We start from the raw sequence: 17,133 nt of genomic DNA on the forward strand, positions 1-17,133 counted from the left end.
GGGCGGAGTCGAGGCCGGGGCTGCGGGAGGAAAGCGCACGGACAGGAGACCCCGCAGCTCGAGTGCAGCGCCCGGCGGCCAGCCTCGTGACGTCACAGGCCCTTATGAGGTGGGGCAAGCGGGCGCGGCCGCAGCGCCTTCCAGTCGGCGCGCAGGCGGTGTTGAGTTCAGCCGCTCCCCCACAGCCCCGGAGCCCCTGGGCGGTGGCGGTGGCCGTGACAGCACCGGCTCCACTGCGGCTAGGGCCCGCTCCGACCAAGGCGCTAGGTGGGCGGAACGTCGGGCTCGGTCAGGTGACCACGGGGGCGGGGCCGCGCCCTGCGGGAGCCTGAGAAGGCTGAAGAGCTAGAGCCGCGCCTCCCGAGGGGCCCCAGGGGCCGACCGCAGAGAGCGCGGGGGCCTGGAGCCACGAGGGAGGGAGGGCAGCTCGGGCCGGTAGTGGGACCCTCGGGGGACAGAGGTGGGAAGGGGAGGCGAGACCCGCTGAGGAGTTGGGAGGGGAGCCTTCGAGGTGGAGAGTGGAGAATGCAGTAGGGTGCGAGGGAGGAAGGAGAACAGTGATGGGGCTGGGTGAAGGAGGGTTCCAGAAAGGAACAGTGAGGGGACCGAGGGGGACAAAGGGGCAGAGTGAAGGGTGACTGGGACTGATCAGGTGGTTCCTCAGAAATGGTGGTCGTTGTAGAAGGTTGGCGGTCCCGGGGGTTGGGTCACTTCCCTGCTCCTTCAGCGTGAGGCAGACCTCTATTAGGGCACCCATTTCCATCTTGCGGGTCGTTCGCGCACTAGCTTACAGCTCCTCTTTCTTCCCGTAGAAGTCGTTGGCTTCATAAGGGCAGGGTCTATGGGAAGCCACCTCAGCGTGGGTTCTTGGAAGAGGTGGAGGTTCCACTCAACATTTGTTATACAAATATGAAAACAGGGTGACGAGTGTTTGAACGTTCGTGAATGGCAGTAGCTGCAATGGAGTTGTGTATGCAGTTGGTGTTAATGACGTTTTCAGTCCCTCTAGCGAGGGAAAAGCGAGCGCGTGGGGCGGCTTGTGAGGCAAATGTGGCATGAGAGGGAAGAGGAAAGTATTTTGTGAAGGGATGTCATATAGAGTCACACTTCAGTGAAGCCGTCGTTGTTTTTCTCATCTTAAACCGTCACAGCCCCATTTTCCCCTCAGTTACTACCTTATTTCTCTTAATAGCATCACTCTCTCTCTCTATATATATATTTGCTGTTGTTGTTGTTCATTGCTGTATTCCTAGAGCCTGGGAGAGAACCTAGTTCATACTAAGCATGCAGACATATACGTTGAATTCATGGATAGAAAGGTGAATGGATAGATGACTGGAGAAGAGGGATACGACTTCCTCCATTTCTCTTGATTTGTTCCTGCAAATTCACAGAAGATACGATTGAAACAGCTGAGAAACAATTATATTGTCAGAGTTACAGGAATAGACTTTCTAAGTTAATTTTTTCTTTTAAGTTTGGAGAGGCTTATGAGGTACCTGATTCATCCAGCAAATTAAGACCTGCCAACTTTTTGATAATCTGGTCAATAAATTACAGAACAATTGTTCCTTTCAAGATTTATTCAGGACGTGTCAACTCGGCTTAATTAAGCACTCTGATGATTTAAGAACTCTTGGTGAGCGGCCGGGCGCGGTGGCTCACGCCTGTAATCCCAGCACTTTGGAAGACCGAGACGGGCGGATCACGAGGTCAAGAGATCGAGACCATCCCTGCTAACACGGTGAAACCCCGTCTCTACTAAAAATATAAAAAAATTAGCCGGGTGTGGTGGCGGGCGCCTGTAGTCCCAGCTACTCGGGAGGCTGAGAGGCAGGAGGATGGCGTGTACCCAGGAGGTGGAGCTTGCAGGTGAGCCGAGATCAAGCCACTGCACTCCAGCCTGGGCCACAGAGCGAGACTCCGTCTCAAAACAAAAACAAAAACAAAAACAAAAAACAAAAAACAAGAACTCTTGATGAGTAGCTTAGTAGGAAGGGAATTTGTTCATTCATCCCTCTCTCTCTCTCTTTTCCTCTCCCTCCATCCCTTCCCTCCTTTCCTTTACTCTTTCCTTCATTGTGTATATACCATTGTATTTGATACTATGAGAAATAATTTTAAGAATGATAAGTTACCAGTCCCAGTTCTTTGTAAATTTGGCTAGTTGGTATAGGAGCTATACATATGAAAATTAAATACAAATACAAGGCAAATGATTAATGTCAGTTAAATAGTGAAGACAAGAATAGTGAAGACATTAAGTGCTATGCACAGTAGTTTAGAGGTAAAGATTCAACTGGTTGGAGAAGATCTAGAAGAGATTACATAGGATGGGTAACTGTGGAGACCTGCATGTTTTTCAGATATTTTCTGAGATGGGTAGTTTCAATGTGCTTCTATTTTATTTTAACATATTTTGAATTCCAGGAATGTTGGACATATCACATTGAAAAATAACGACTATTAACATATGTCAGAAATAAATAAAAATGATTTTAAGTACTCTGTCTTCGTTAGAATATTAACACTTGCAGCTAAACTTTACAAGAAAAAGATGATTATAACTAGCAATGTAATATAATGTAATATGGCTGGCACTGTGATAAATTAGCTCATCCAGTGTAACTCAGATGTAAGTTGAAAATGTGAAAATTTGAGGAATTTCTAAGTGTTGGTTATCACTTTGGCATAATGTGATAGTCTTTGGTTTGAAGTGAGGCCACACCATCTTTTCTTTCTTTTTGTTTTTGATACAGTCTTGCACCCAGGTTGGAGTGCAGTGGTGTGATCTTGGCCCACTGCAATCTCTGCCTCCCGGCTTTAAGCAGTTCTGTGCCTCAGCCTCCTGAGTAGCTGGGATTATAGGCGCGTGCCACCACACTCCGCTAATTTTTGTATTTTTAGTGGAGATGGGGTTTCATCATCTTGGCCAGGCTGGTCTTGAACTCCTGACCTCGTGATCCATCTGCCTTGGCCTCCCAAAGTGCTGGGATTACAGGTGTGAGTCACCATGCCTGGCTTTTTTTTTTTTTTTTTTTTTGAGACGGTCTGGCTGTATATCCCAGGCTGGAGTGCAGGGGTGTGATCTTGGCTCACTGCAATCTCCAGCTGCCGGATTCAAGCGATTCTCCTGCCTCAGCCTCCTGAGTAGCTGGGATTACAGGCGCATGTCACCATGCCCAACTAATTGATTTGTATTTTTAATAGAGACAGAGTTTCACCATGTTGGCCAGGATGGTCTCAATCTCTTGACCTCGTGATCTGCCCGCCTCAGCCTCCCAAAGTGCTGGGATTACAGACGTGAGCCACCGCACCGGGCCTACAACATCTTGTGTTTGCAGTAGCATTGTTTTGAGAGGCAATGTTCCATGGGACTGAAGACCACAGGCTTGGAGTTAAATTGTCTGAATTCAAATTCTATCTCCACTATTTGCTGGCTGTGTGATCTTGGGAAACTTGATCTCTTCAAGTCTTTATCATATTTAGCACAGAGTAAGCATGCAGTAACATGGGTGATTACTACTGTCTTAGCAGTTCTGCTTCTCAGGGTTTATTTAAATAAACAGACTTACTTGGATTTCTCTGCTTTGTATGCCATTTGAAACTGGATTTCTCCTCATACCACAAAAGATAAAATTAAGGAACTGGATGATCTGTGATTTATAGTCTACTAACTGCTTTTTCTAGTGTTTGCCCACATATCTGTGTTGGTGAAATACTGTGTATCATACCCCAAGTCAGTGTTACATTGAAGAGATAACTTCAGGTAGATAAATATAATTGCGTAAGTGTCCTAAACAAGCATATGATTTTTTCTTTCTCTTTTTTTTTGGCAGGAAATCCTTTTGTACTATTGCTCATTCATACTTGTTCATCAAAGCCTGGAGTCCTTAAGGACAGAATTTACCTCTAAACAGAAAGATGGAAACTAACATACATTTATTCTGCCAGGTATTTATTTAAAACAGTTTCTAAAGATTTCTTCTTTTTAAAATTAGTTTATATTACCTCATATTCATAATCAGTAAGCAAATTCATAGAGTAAAAGTTATAAGGAACTGGCCGAATAACTGAGATGACTTTTGAGTCTTTTTAGTGAACATATATTGAACTCCCATCCCAACAACCCATATAATACTAAGAGATCTTCTGTGGTGTACAATGAGAGTATTTTGGTGGATAATTTTTGTGGAGATCAAAAGGGTTATAAACTTACATGAGAGGTTGTAGATAATGTAATTAATGATGTGAGAGTATAACCAAAAAATAATGTAGAGGACATCAAATTTCTTTAGCCCTCTTATCTGTGCTTCAGATTTTTATGCCCTTCTGTCTTTTTAGATGCCTCCGCCTTTTTTTTTTTTTCTGTCAAATAAGACAAATTTTTTCAAATAAAAACAAATCTGGACTTAGTAAGCAGAGACTTTATTCAAAATAATTATTGCAAGGGAAGAAAGGGACTATTGAAATTGGAAGAGGAGGAGGACTATTGCAATGGGAAGAATGCTGTGACTGTAAGATCTGCGGGTGTCTCAAGGGTTGGGCAGGAGTTTTCTTTTATAGAGAGAGGCTGGAAAGGACCAGGTGTGGGGAAACGGGATGAAACAGTAGAATGATTAGATAAGTAGATTGGAGAGTATTTTATCATGAAGTCAGTCTATTTTGTTCTGATTATCAGTGGGGATAAAACAATTCAGCTAATAATTTATGACGCAAAGAAAGGGAATTTTGAGGGGGTGTGTCTGGCATTGTCATAAGTAAACAAGGGGGGCATTCCAGAGTCTTACCTAAGTCATATGAGGAGGGGTGGTTTGCAGTAAGCCATTTTCCAGAACACAAAAGGGTGGGGGGATTCCTTTAACCCTCACTGTTTTCTGGGAGTTTAGGGCTCAAGTGAAATTCAGCATTGTCAATTGAGAGTCCTAATCTTTTTTTATTTATTTATTTTATTTATTTATTTATTATACTTTAAGTTCTAGGGTACATGTACATAACATGCAGGTTTGTTACATATGTATACTTGTGCCATGTTGGTGTGCTGCACCCATCAACTTGTCAGCACCCATCAACTCGTCATTTACATCAGGTATAACTCCCAGTGCAATCCCTCCCCCCTCCCCCCTCCCCATGATAGGCCCCGGTGTGTGATGTTCCCCTTCCCGAGTCCAAGTGATCTCATTGTTCAGTTCCCACCTATGAGTGAGAACATGCGGTGTTTGGTTTTCTGTTCTTGCGATAGTTTGCTGAGAATGATGGTTTCCAGCTGCATCCATGTCCCTACAAAGGAGTCAAACTCATCCTTTTTTATGGCTGCATAGTATTCCATGGTGTATATGTGCCACATTTTCTTAATCCAGTCTGTCACCGATGGACATTGGGGTTGATTCCAAGTCTTTGCTATTGTGAATAGTGCCACAATAAACATACATGTGCATGTGTCTTTATAGCAGCATGATTTGTAATCCTTTGGGTATATATCCAGTAATGGGATGGCTGGGTTGTATGGTACTTCTAGTTCTAGCTCCTTGAGGAATCGCCATACTGTTTTCCATAATGGTTGAACTAGTTTACAATCCCACCAACAGTGTAAAAGTGTCCCTATTTCTCCACATCCTCTCCAGCACCTGTTGTTTCCTGACTTTTTAATGATTGCCATTCTAACTGGTGTGAGATGGTATCTCATTGTGGTTTTGATTTGCATCTTTCTGATGGCCAATGATGCTGAGCATTTTTTCATGTGTCTGTTGGCTGTATGAATGTCTTCTTTTGAGAAATGTCTATTCATATCCTTTGCCCACTTTTTGATGGGGTTGTTTGTTTTTTTCTTGTAAATTTGTTTGAGTTCTTTATAGGTTCTGGATATTAGCCCTTTGTCAGATGAGTAGATTGCAAAAATTTTCTCCCATTCTGTAGGTTGCCTGTTCACTCTGATGGTAGTTTCTTTTGCTGTGCAGAAGCTCTTTAGTTTAATTAGATCCCATTTGTCAATTTTGGCTTTTGTTGCTGTTTGCTTTTGGTGTTTTAGACATGAAGTCCTTGCCCATGTCTATGTCCTGAATGGTATTCCCTAGGTTTTCTTCTAGGGTTTTTATGGTATTAGGTCTAACATTTAAGTCTCTAATCCATCTTGAATTAATTTTCATATAAGGAGTAAGGAAAGGATACAGTTTCAGCTTTCTACTTATGGCTAGCCAATTTTCCCAGCACCATTTATTAAATATGGAATTCTTTCCCCATTTCTTGTTTTTCTTAGGTTTATCAAAGATCAGATGGCTGTAGATGTGTGGTATTATTTCTGAGGACTCTGTTCTGTTCCATTGGTCTATATCTCTGTTTTGGTACCAGTACCATGCTGTTTTGGTTACTGTAGCCTTGTAGGATAGTTTGAAGTCAGGTAGCATGATGCCTCCAGCTTTGTTCTTTTGACTTAAGATTGTCTTGGCAATGCGGGCTCTTTTTTGGTTCCATATGAACTTTAAATCAGTTTTTTCCAATTCTGTGAAGAAACTCATTGGTAGCTTGATGGGGATGGCATTGAATCTATAAATGACCTTGGGCAATATGGCCATTTTCACGATATTCTTCCTATCCATGAGCATGGTATGTTCTTCCATTTGTTTCTGTCCTCTTTTATTTCACGGAGCAGTGGTTTGTAGTTCTCCTTGAAGAGGTCCTTGACATCCCTTGTAAGTTGGATTCCTAGGTATTTTATTCTCTTTAAAGCAATTGTGAATGGAAGTTCATTCCTGATTTGGCTCTCTGTCTGTTACTGGTGTATAGGAATGCTTGTGATTTTTGCACATTAATTTTGTATCCTGAGACTTTGCTGAAGTTTCTTATCAGCTTAAGGAAATTTTGGGCTGAGACAATGGGGTTTTCTAAATATTACAATCATGTCATCTGCAAACAGGGACAATTTGACTTCTTCTTTTCCTAATTGAATACCCTTGATTTCTTTCTCTTGCGTGATTGCCCTAGCCAGAACTTCCAACACTATGTTGAATAGGAGTGGTGAGAGAGGGCATCCCTGTCTTGTGCCGGTTTTCAAAGGGAATTTTTCCAGTTTTTGCCCATTCAGTATATTGGCTGTGGGTTTGTCATAAATAGCTCTTATTATTTTGAGATACGTTCCATCAATACCGAATTTATTGAGCGTTTTTAGCATGAAGGGCTGTTGAATTTTGTCAAAGGCCTTTTCTGCATCTATTGAGATAATCATGTGGTTTTTGTCTTTGGTTCTGTTTATATGCTGGATTACGTTTATTGATTTGCATATGTTGAACCAGCCTTGCATCCCAGGGATGAAGCCCACTTGATCATGGTGGATAAGCTTTTTGATGTGCTGCTGGATCCGGTTTGCCAGTATTTTATTGATGATTTTTGCATCGATGTTCATCAGGGATATTGGTCTAAAATTCTCTTTTTTTGTTGTGTCTCTGCCAGGCTTTGGTATCAGGATGATGTTGGCCTCATAAAATGAGTTAGGGAGGATTCCCTCTTTTTCTATTGATTGGAATAGTTTCAGAAGGAATGGTACCAGCTCCTCCTTGTACCTTTGGTAGAATTCAGCTGTGAATCCATCTGTTCCTGGACTTTTTTTGGTTGGTAGGCTATTAATTATTGCCTCAATTTCAGAGCCTGCTATTGGTCTATTCAGGGATTCAGCTTCTTCCTGGTTTAGTCTTGGGAGAGTGTAAGTGTCCAGGAAATTATCCATTTCTTCTAGATTTTCTAGTTTATTTGCGTAGAGGTGTTTATAGTATTCTCTGATGGTAGTTTGTATTTCTATGGGGTCGATGGTGATATCCCCTTTATCATTTTTTATTGTGTCTATTTGATTCTTCTCTCTTTTCTTCTTTATTAGTCTTGCTAGCAGTCTATCAATTTTGTTAATCTTTTCAGAAAACCAACTCCTGGATTCATTGATTTTTTGGAGGGTTTTTTGTGTCTCTATCTCCTTCAGTTCTGCTCTGATCTTAGTTATTTCTTGCCTTCTGCTAGCTTTTGAATGTGTTTGCTCTTGCTTCTCTAGTTCTTTTAACTGTGATGTTAGAGTGTCAATTTTAGATCTTTCCTGCTTTCTCTTGTGGGCATTTAGTGCTATAAATTTCCCTCTACACACTGCTTTAAATGTGTCCCAGAGATTCTGGTATGTTGTATCTGTGTTCTCATTGGTTTCAAAGAACATCTTTATTTCTGCCTTCATTTCGTTATGTACCCAGTAGTCATTCAGGGGCAGGTTACTCAGTTTCCATGTAGTTGAGCGGTTTTGATTGAGTTTCTTAGTCCTGAGTTCTAGTTTGATTGCACTGTGGTCTGAGAGACAGTTTGTTATAATTTCTGTTTTTGTACATTTGCTGAGGAAAGCTTTACTTCCAATTATGTGGTCAATTTTGGAATAAGTGTGATGTGGTGCTGAGAAAAATGTATATTCTTTTGATTTGGGGTGGAGAGTTCTGTAGATGTCTATTAGGTCTGCTTGCTGCAGAGATGAGTTCAATTCCTGTATATCCTTGTTAACTTTCTGTCTTGTTGATCTGTCTAATGTTGACAGTGGGGTGTTGAAGTCTCCCATTATTATTGTATGGGAGTCTAAGCCCCTTTGTAAGTCTCTAAGGACTTGCTTTATGAATCTGGGTGCTCCTATATTGGGTGCATATATATTTAGGATAGTTAGCTCTTCCTGTTGAATTGATCCCTTTACCGTTATGTAATGGCCTTCTTTGTCCTTTTGATCTTTGATGGTTTAAAGTCTGTTTTATCAGAGACTAGTATTGCAACCCCTGCTTTTTTTTTGTTCTCCATTTGCTTGGTAGATCTTCCTCCGTCCCTTTATTTTGAGCCTATGTATGTCTCTGCATGTGAGATGGGTCTCCTGAATACAGCAGACTGATGGGTCTTGACTCGTTATCCAATTTGCCAGTCTGTGTCTTTTAATTTTAGCATTTAGTCCATTTACATTTAAGGTTAATATTGTTATGTGTGAACTTGATCCTGCCATTATGATATTAACTGGTTATTTTGCTCGTTAGTTGATGCAGTTTCTTCCTAGCCTCGATGGTCTTTACAATTTGGCATGTTTTTGCAATGGCTGGTACCAGTTGTTCCTTTCCATGTTTAGTGCTTCCTTCAGGGTCTCTTGTAAGGCCGGCCTGGTGGTGACAAAATCTCTAAGCATTTGCTTATCTGTAAAGGATTTTATTTCTCCTTCACTTGTGAAACTTAGTTTGGCTGGATATGAAATTCTGGGTTTAAAATTCTTTTCTTTAAGAATGTTGAATATTGGCCCCCACTCTCTTCTGGCTTATAGAGTTTCTGCCGAGAGATCTGCTGTTAGTCTGATGGGCTTCCCTTTGTGGGTAACCCGACCTTTCTCTCTGGCTGCCCTTAAGATTTTTTCCTTCATTTCAACTTTGGTGAATCTGGCAATTATGTGTCTTGGAGTTGCTCTTCTCGAGGAGTATCTTTGTGGTGTTCTCTGTATTTCCTGAATTTGAATGTTGGCCTGCCCTACTAGGTTGGGGAAGTTCTCCTGGATGATATCCTGAAGAGTGTTTTCCAACTTGGTTCCATTTTCTCTCTCACTTTCAGGCACCCCAATCAGACGTAGATTTGGTCTTTTTACATAATCCCATACTTCTTGCAGGCTTTGTTCATTTCTTTTTCTTCTTTTTTCTTTAGGTTTCTCTTCTTGCTTCATTTCATTCATTTGATCCTCAATCGCTGATACTCTTTCTTCCAGTTGATCGAGTCAGTTACTGAAGCTTGTGCATTTGTCACGTATTTCTCGTGTCATGGTTTTCATCTCTGTCATTTCGTTTATGACCTTCTCTGCATTAATTATTCTGGTTATCAATTCTTCCACTCTTTTTTCAAGATTTTTAGTTTCTTTGCACTGGGTACGTAAATCCTCCTTTAGCTCTGAGAAATTTGATGGACTGAAGCCTTCTTCTCTCATCTTGTCAAAGTCATTCTCCGTCCAGCTTTGATCCGTTGCTGGCGATGAGCTGTGTTCCTTTGGAGGGGGAGATGTGCTCTTATTCTTTGAATTTCCAGCTTTTCTGCCCTGCTTTTTCCCCATCTTTGTGGTTTTATCTGCCTCTGGTCATTGATGGTGACGTACTGATGGGGTTTTGGTGTGGGTGTCCTTCCTGTTTGTTAGTTTTCCTTCTAACAGTCAGGACCCTCAGCTGTAGGTCTGTTGGAGATTGCCTGAGGTCCACTCCAGACCCTGTTTGCCTGGGTGTCAGCAGCAGAGGCTGCAGAAGATAGAATACTGCTGAACAGCGAGTATACCTGTCTGATTCTTGCTTTGGAAGCTTCCTCTCAGGGGTGTACTCCACCGTGTGAGGTGTGGGGTGTCGGTCTCCCCTAGTGGAGGACGTCTCCCAGTTAGGCTTCTCAGGGGTCAGTGACCCACTTGAGCAGGCAGTCTGTCCGTTCTCAGATCTCAACCTCCATCTTGGGAGATCCACTGCTCTCTTCAAAGCTGTCAGACAGAGTCGTTTGCATCTGCAGAGGTTTCTGCTGCTTTTGTTGTTGTTGTTGTTTAGCTGTGCCCTGTCCCCAGAGGTGCAGTCTGCAGAGACTGGCAGGCCTCCTTGAGCTGCTGTGAGCTCCACCCAGTTGGATCTTCCCAGGGCTTTGTTTACCTACTTAAGCCTCAGTAATGGCGGGCGCCCCTCCCCCAGCCTCGCTGCTGCCTTGCAGTTAGATCACAGACTGCTGTGCTAGCAATGAGGAAGGCTCCGTGGGCGTGGGACCTTCCTGGCCAGGTGTGGGATATAATCTCCTGGTGTGCCGGTGTGCTTAAAGTGCAGTATTGGGGTGGGAGTTACCCGATTTTCCAGGTGTTGTGTGTCTCAGTTCCCCTGGCTAGGAAAAGGGATTCCCTTCCCCCTTGCGCTTCCCAGGTGAGGCGATGCCTCGCCCTGCTTCAGCTCTTGCTGGTCGGGCTGCAACAGCTGACCAGCACCGATTGTCTGGCACTCCCTAGTGAGATAAACCCAGTACCTCAGTTGAAAATGCAGAAATCACCTGTCTTCTGTGTCGCTCGCGCTGGGAGCTGGAGACTGGAGCTGTTCCTATTCGGCCATCTTGCTCCCGAGAGTCCTAATCTTTTAAATTTATCCTTTTAGAAGATCTGACACTACTGTGTAAAACATGTACCTATAATATAGTCTGAAAAATAATCTCAGAGACTCTTGAAAAGTGCTGAGATATGTACTTTATATCATATATATACACGTATATACATTTAAAGTTTACCTTTTTATACCTACTACTTTGTTGATTTTGCCTTTATAAAATGATTTTGAAGATGAATTCCTACAAATTAATATTAAAGTATCATACCAGTTTGTTTTCCTTAGACTGTATAATTTATACTTCCCAGATGGCTTACCTTTTACTACAGTGTTTCCGAGATTCTTTTCTTCTTCTGTGTCAAAAGCTTCTACTCACTCTTTGTTTTCATTCACTTGGCCTTTGGTAACAGGTTTTTCTGTCTTTTTAGATTTCCTGCCCCTTTTCCCCCTCTGCTTTCTATTTTGGGTCATTTTTTTCAATCTCTTTAGGAATCTGTTCATCATTTGTAATACACATCTCATCAAGGCAGCAAATTGAATTGCCTTTTTGAAACAATCTAAAGGTATGCCTTTGTTATAAGATAAATGATGCAGAGTCTAAAAGTCACTGAAATAGTTCTGCTAATTTCCATCCTGTGGAAATAGAGATTCTCTCTAAACTTCCTTGGTAATCTTTATAAATTGTCTGTGTGATCTTCAGGGTCAACTTTGGGTTCAGAGGCTCAGGACTAATACACCTTTGATGGACTGGATGCTGCCACGTGTCTTAAACAAACAGCCAAACTTCAGGAGAGAATATTTCCAACTGCATTCCTCTTTTTCTAAACATGTTTATTGTCACTAAACTCTTATTTCCTTTTTTTTTTTGTGGGGGTGGGAAGAGGTGTCTATTTAGAAGCAATATAGCTTCTTTTTTTTTTTTAATATAGGCTTTGTTTTTTGTTATTTTTTGTAGAGAAAGATATTTATTTATTTAATATTTTTTATTTCAATAGCTTCAGGGGTACAAGTGGGTTTTGGTTACATGGCTGAATTATACAGTGGTGAAGTCTGGGCTTTTAGTGTACCTGTTACCTGAATAGTATACATTGTACCCAACAGGTAGTTTTTCATCCTTCACTTCCCTGCCCCCTCTCTACTTCTGAATCTCTATCACTCTATATGCCTTTTTGGATCCATCGCTTAGCTCCCATTTATAAATGAGAATATGCGGTATTTGTTTTTTTGTTCCTGAGTTACTTCACTTAGGATAATGGCCTCCAGTTTCATCCAAGTTGCTGCAAAAGGCATTATTTTGTTCTTTTTTATGGATGAGTAGTATTCCATAGTATCTATACCACATTTTCTTTAACCTCTCATCAGTTGATGGACACTTAGGTTGGTTCCATACCTTTGGTATTGTGAATTGTGCTGAGATAAACATATAAGTTAGGTGTTTTTTGTTTTTGTCTTTTTCTGATACAATGACTTTTTTTTCCCTTTGGGTAGATGCCCAGTAGTGGGATTGCTGGATTGAATGATAGATCTACCTTTATTTATTTGAGAAATCTCCATACTGCTTTTCTGTGGAAATTATACTAATTTACATTCCCACTAGCAGCGTATACATTTTCCCTTTTCATTCCATCTGCACCAACATCTATTGTTTTTTGACTTTGTAATAATGGCCATTCTGGCTGGGGTAAGGTGATATCTCATTGTGGTTTTAATTTGCATTTCTCTGGTGATTGGTGATGTTGAGCATTTTTCACATATTTGTTGACTGTATATCTTCTTTTGAGAAATATCTGTTCATGTTATTTTCCCACTTTTTAATGGGAGTACTTGTGTTTTTTCTGCTGATTTGTTTGAATTCCTTGTAAATTCTATATATTAGTCCTTTGTTGGATGTATAGTGTGCAAATATTTTCTCCCATTCTGTTGGTTGTCTGGTTACTGTGTTGATTATTATTTTTGCCCTAAAATCCTCTGTGCTCTAGCTATTTACTTCTCCTTCCCCCATCTCCTGGCAAACACTGGTTTTTTACCATCTCCATAGTTTTGCCTTTTCCAGAATGTTGTATAGTTGGAGTTATACAATATGGAACCATTCAGGTTGGGCTTTTTTCACTTAATGTGCATTTAAAGTTTTAAAATGTATTTTCAAGACCTGATAGCTTGTTTCTTTTTAGCACTAAATAATATCCCATTCTCTACATTTAACACAGTTTACTTATTAATTACTGAAGTACATCTTGATTGCTTTCAAGTTTTGGTGATTATGTGTACAGCTGCTATAAACATCCAATTGTAGGTTTTTATGTGGAAATAAAGTTTCAGCTTGTTTGAGTAAATACCAACAAGTGCAATAGTTGAATTGTATGGTAAAAGTATGTTTAGTTTTGTAAGAAACTGCCAAACTGTATTCCAAAGTGGTTGTACCATTTTGCATTCCCATCAGCAATGATGAGAGTTCTTGCTTCACATCCTTGCCAGCATTTGTTGTTGTCAGTGTTTTGGATTATTGCCATTCTTTTTCCTTAATTGAGTTTTTTATTATTATTTTAAATTGACAAATAATAATTGTGTGTATTTATGGGGCATAATGTAGTATTTTGATCTATGTATACATTATAGAAATATTTAATCTAGCTATTAACATATTCATTACCAACTTATTTTTTTGTGATAAGAACATGAACAATATTTTAGTGATTTTGAAGTATATATTATTTATTAACCATGTTCACCATACAATGCATTAGATCACTAAAAGTTGTTCCTTCAGTCTAACTGAAGCTCTGTACCCTTTGATCAATGTCTTCCCATTCCCCATCCCTCTTCCTCCTCCAAACTTCTCCACCCCACAACCTCTGATAACCATCTTTCTACTCCCTGTTTCTATGAGAACAACATTTTTAGATTTCACATGTAAGTGAGATCATATAGTGTTTGTCTTTCTGTGCCTGTTATTTTACTTAGCATAATGTCTTCCAGTTCTATTCATGTTATGGTGAATGATAGAGTTTCCTTCTTTTTAAAAGCTGTATAGTATTCATTTGTGTATATTCACCACATTTTCTTCATGTATCCATCTGTTGATGGACACTTAGGTTATTTTATATCTTGGTTATTGTGAATAGTGCTGAAATGAATATGGGAGTGCAGATATCTCTTCAACATATTAATTTCAATTCCTTTGGATATATACCCAGAAATGGGATTGCTGGATCATATGGTAATTCTGTTTTTAGGTTTTGAGGAACCTCCATACTGTTTTCTAGAATGGCTGTACTAACATTCATACCAACAGTGTGCAGATGTTCCCTTTTCTCCACATCCCTGCCAACACTTGTTATCCTTTGTCTTTTTGATAATAGCTATTCTAACAGAATATCTAACAGAATAGTGTGAGATGATATCTCATTGTGGTTTTATTTTGCATTTCCCTAATAATTAGTGATACTGAGCATTTTTTCACAAACCTGTAGGCCATTTGTATGTCTTCTTTTGAGAATGTCTGTTCAGATCCTTCACACATTTTTTAATTGGATAGTTTGTTTTCTTGCTTGAGTTGAGTTCCCTATGTAATTTGGGTATAAACCCCTTAACCCCTTAGCAGATGTAGGGTTTGCAAATATTTTCTCCCCTTCTGTGGGTTGTTTCTCCCCTGTTGATTGTTTCCCTTGCTGTATAGAAGCTTTTTAGTTTCATATAATCCCATTTTCCATTTTTGCTTTTGTTGCCTGTGCTTATAGAGTCTTACCCAACAAATCATTCCCCAGACCAATGTGGTAGAGCTTTTGCCCTATCTTCTTGTAACTTTACAGTTTTAGGTCTTGTGCTTAAATATTTAATGCATTTTAAGTTTATTTTTGTATATGGTGTGAGATGATGTCCCAGTTTCATTTTTCTTCAGGGGATATCCAGTTTTCCCAATGCCATTTATTGAAGAGACTGTTCTTTCCCCATTGTGTGTACTTGGCAACTTTGTTGAAAATCAGCTGAATGTAAATATTTGGAAAATTTCTAGGCTTTCTATCCTGTCCTATTGGTTGGTGTATCTGTTTTTATGCCAGTAACATTCTGTTTTGATTACTATAGCTTTATAATCTGTTTTGAAATTAGGAAGTGTGATGCCTCCAACTTTGTTCTTTTTGCTTAAGATTGCTTTGGCTATATGGGGTGTTTTCTGGTTCCATATGAATTTTAGGATTTTTTGATTTCTGTGAAAAATGACATTGGAATTTTGAGAGAAATTGCATCGAATCTGTAAATAGCATTGGATAGTATGGACGTTTAAACAATATTAATTTTTTGAATCCATGAACTTGGGCTATTTTCTCATTTATTTGTGTCTTCTTCAGTTTCTTTTATCAAAGTTTTATGGTTTTTTTGTTAAAATTTCATCATTCTAACAGGTCTATAATGGTGTTTCCTTTTAATTTGCAGTTCCCTAATCCGATTATAATGTTGAGCTTCTTTTCATGTCATTATTTACCATATTTCTGTACATCTTCTTTAGTGAGGTATCTGTTCAAGTCTTTAGCTCATTTTAAAATTGAGGTTTTTTTTATTATGTTTTAAGAGTTCTTTGTATATTTTGGATAACAGTTATTTATCAGATATGTCTTTTAAAAACATTTTCTCCCAGTCTGTGACTTCTCCTTTCATTGTCTTGATATGGTGTCTTTCACAGAGCAGAAGCTTTTAATTTAAATGAAGTTTAACTTATTGATTATTTCTTTCATGGATCATGGCTTTGGTTTGTATCTAAAATTGAGTTAATTTTTATAATAAAAATACTACTTTGCAAAGAGTATGATAAACTTTTGTACCTTGCTTGGCAAAGAGTATGATAATCTTTTGTATCTTGATACCTTAAGAGCTAGATCCAGGCCGGGAAAGGTAGCTCATGCCTGTAGTCCTAGCACACTGGGAGGCTGAGGTGGGAGGACTGCTTGAGCTCAGAAGTTTGAGACCAGCCTTGGCAATGTAGAGAGACCTCATCTCTACAAATAACAAAAAAATTAGCCAGGCGTGATGGTGCATGTCTGTGGTCTCAGCTTCTCAGGAGGCTGAGGTGGGAGAATTGCTTGAGCCTGGGAGGTCAAGGCTGCAGTGAGCCATGATTGCACTACCGCACTCCACCCTAGGCAACAAAAAGAGACCCTGTCTCAAAAAAAGAAAAATTGCTAGATTAAATGACTGTTAGATATATTAATAAATGATGTTCATTTTATAGCTATATAGTACACTATGGAAAATTGGAGTTACTTAGAGTATGTACTGAATCTGGAAAAATAATACACTAGTGAGTAAAACCTTTTTCATCAAAATTCTGTTCGGTAGCACTATTTGAGAAAGAATATTGATCTAAAATGAATGATTTGACCCAGAATTTCACATTTAATATGTATGTGCAAAGATGACATGCTTGATTGTAGATCTTATATTCCACAGGCAGAGGAAAATATTGACTTCTTAGATGATGGCTCTAATTCTTTTGCAACTGACTTGCCATCAGGAACTATTAACCACAAGAAATACATCAAGTTTTCTAAAACAATAGAGAAGAAAATTTCACCGGAAATTAGGAGTTTGAGCCCAGAATATAAAAAAATGTAAGTTAAAAACTCTGAACTTACTTTATTGAATTATTCTTTTGCAAGTTAAGAGTGCCAAAACGTAGCTTATGTGTTCTCATAATGTACCATGTGTATAGGATCATGCATATTTGTGGTCATTCTTTCAGTACCATAATTTTAACTCCCAAATAGCTGTTCTTACATTTTTTTTGACTTCTCTCGCAGCCATGTGGAAGTCTACAGGCTTCCATGTTGTCTAAGTCAGTTCTCACATTGTTTTAAAGAACTACTTGAGACTAGGTAATTTATAAAGAAAAGAGGTTTAATTGCTCATGGTTCTGCAGACTTTACAGGAAGCAAGGCTGAGGAAGCCTCAGGAAACTTAGAATCATGGTGGAAGGGGAAGGGGGAGCAAGCACACCTTCACAAGGCCAGCAGGAGAGAGAATGAAGGGGGAAGTGCCACATACTTTTAAA

General features: G+C 39.8%; 1 protein-coding gene across 2 annotated transcripts in view; it reads left to right on the forward strand.

The window, feature by feature from the left end:
* The first annotated feature begins 320 nt into the window (after positions 1-320).
* EFCAB13 (EF-hand calcium binding domain 13) overlaps positions 321-17,133 on the forward strand; it is a 126,915-nt gene continuing 110,102 nt past the window's right edge. The window contains exons 1-5 of one of the 2 annotated variants that reach the window (XM_010363530.2): positions 321-435; positions 813-882; positions 1,478-1,639; positions 3,840-3,954; positions 16,533-16,693. In XM_010363530.2, the coding sequence (XP_010361832.2) occupies positions 3,925-3,954; positions 16,533-16,693 (191 nt within the window). In that variant the 5' untranslated portion in view covers positions 321-435; positions 813-882; positions 1,478-1,639; positions 3,840-3,924. Of the gene's footprint in view, positions 436-812; positions 883-1,477; positions 1,640-3,839; positions 3,955-16,532; positions 16,694-17,133 lie in introns of those variants that run through there. The other variant, XM_030923055.1, reaches the window with a different exon arrangement.

This window comes from Rhinopithecus roxellana, chromosome 19, assembly GCF_007565055.1.
Source record: "Rhinopithecus roxellana isolate Shanxi Qingling chromosome 19, ASM756505v1, whole genome shotgun sequence".
NCBI lineage: Eukaryota > Metazoa > Chordata > Mammalia > Primates > Cercopithecidae > Rhinopithecus > Rhinopithecus roxellana.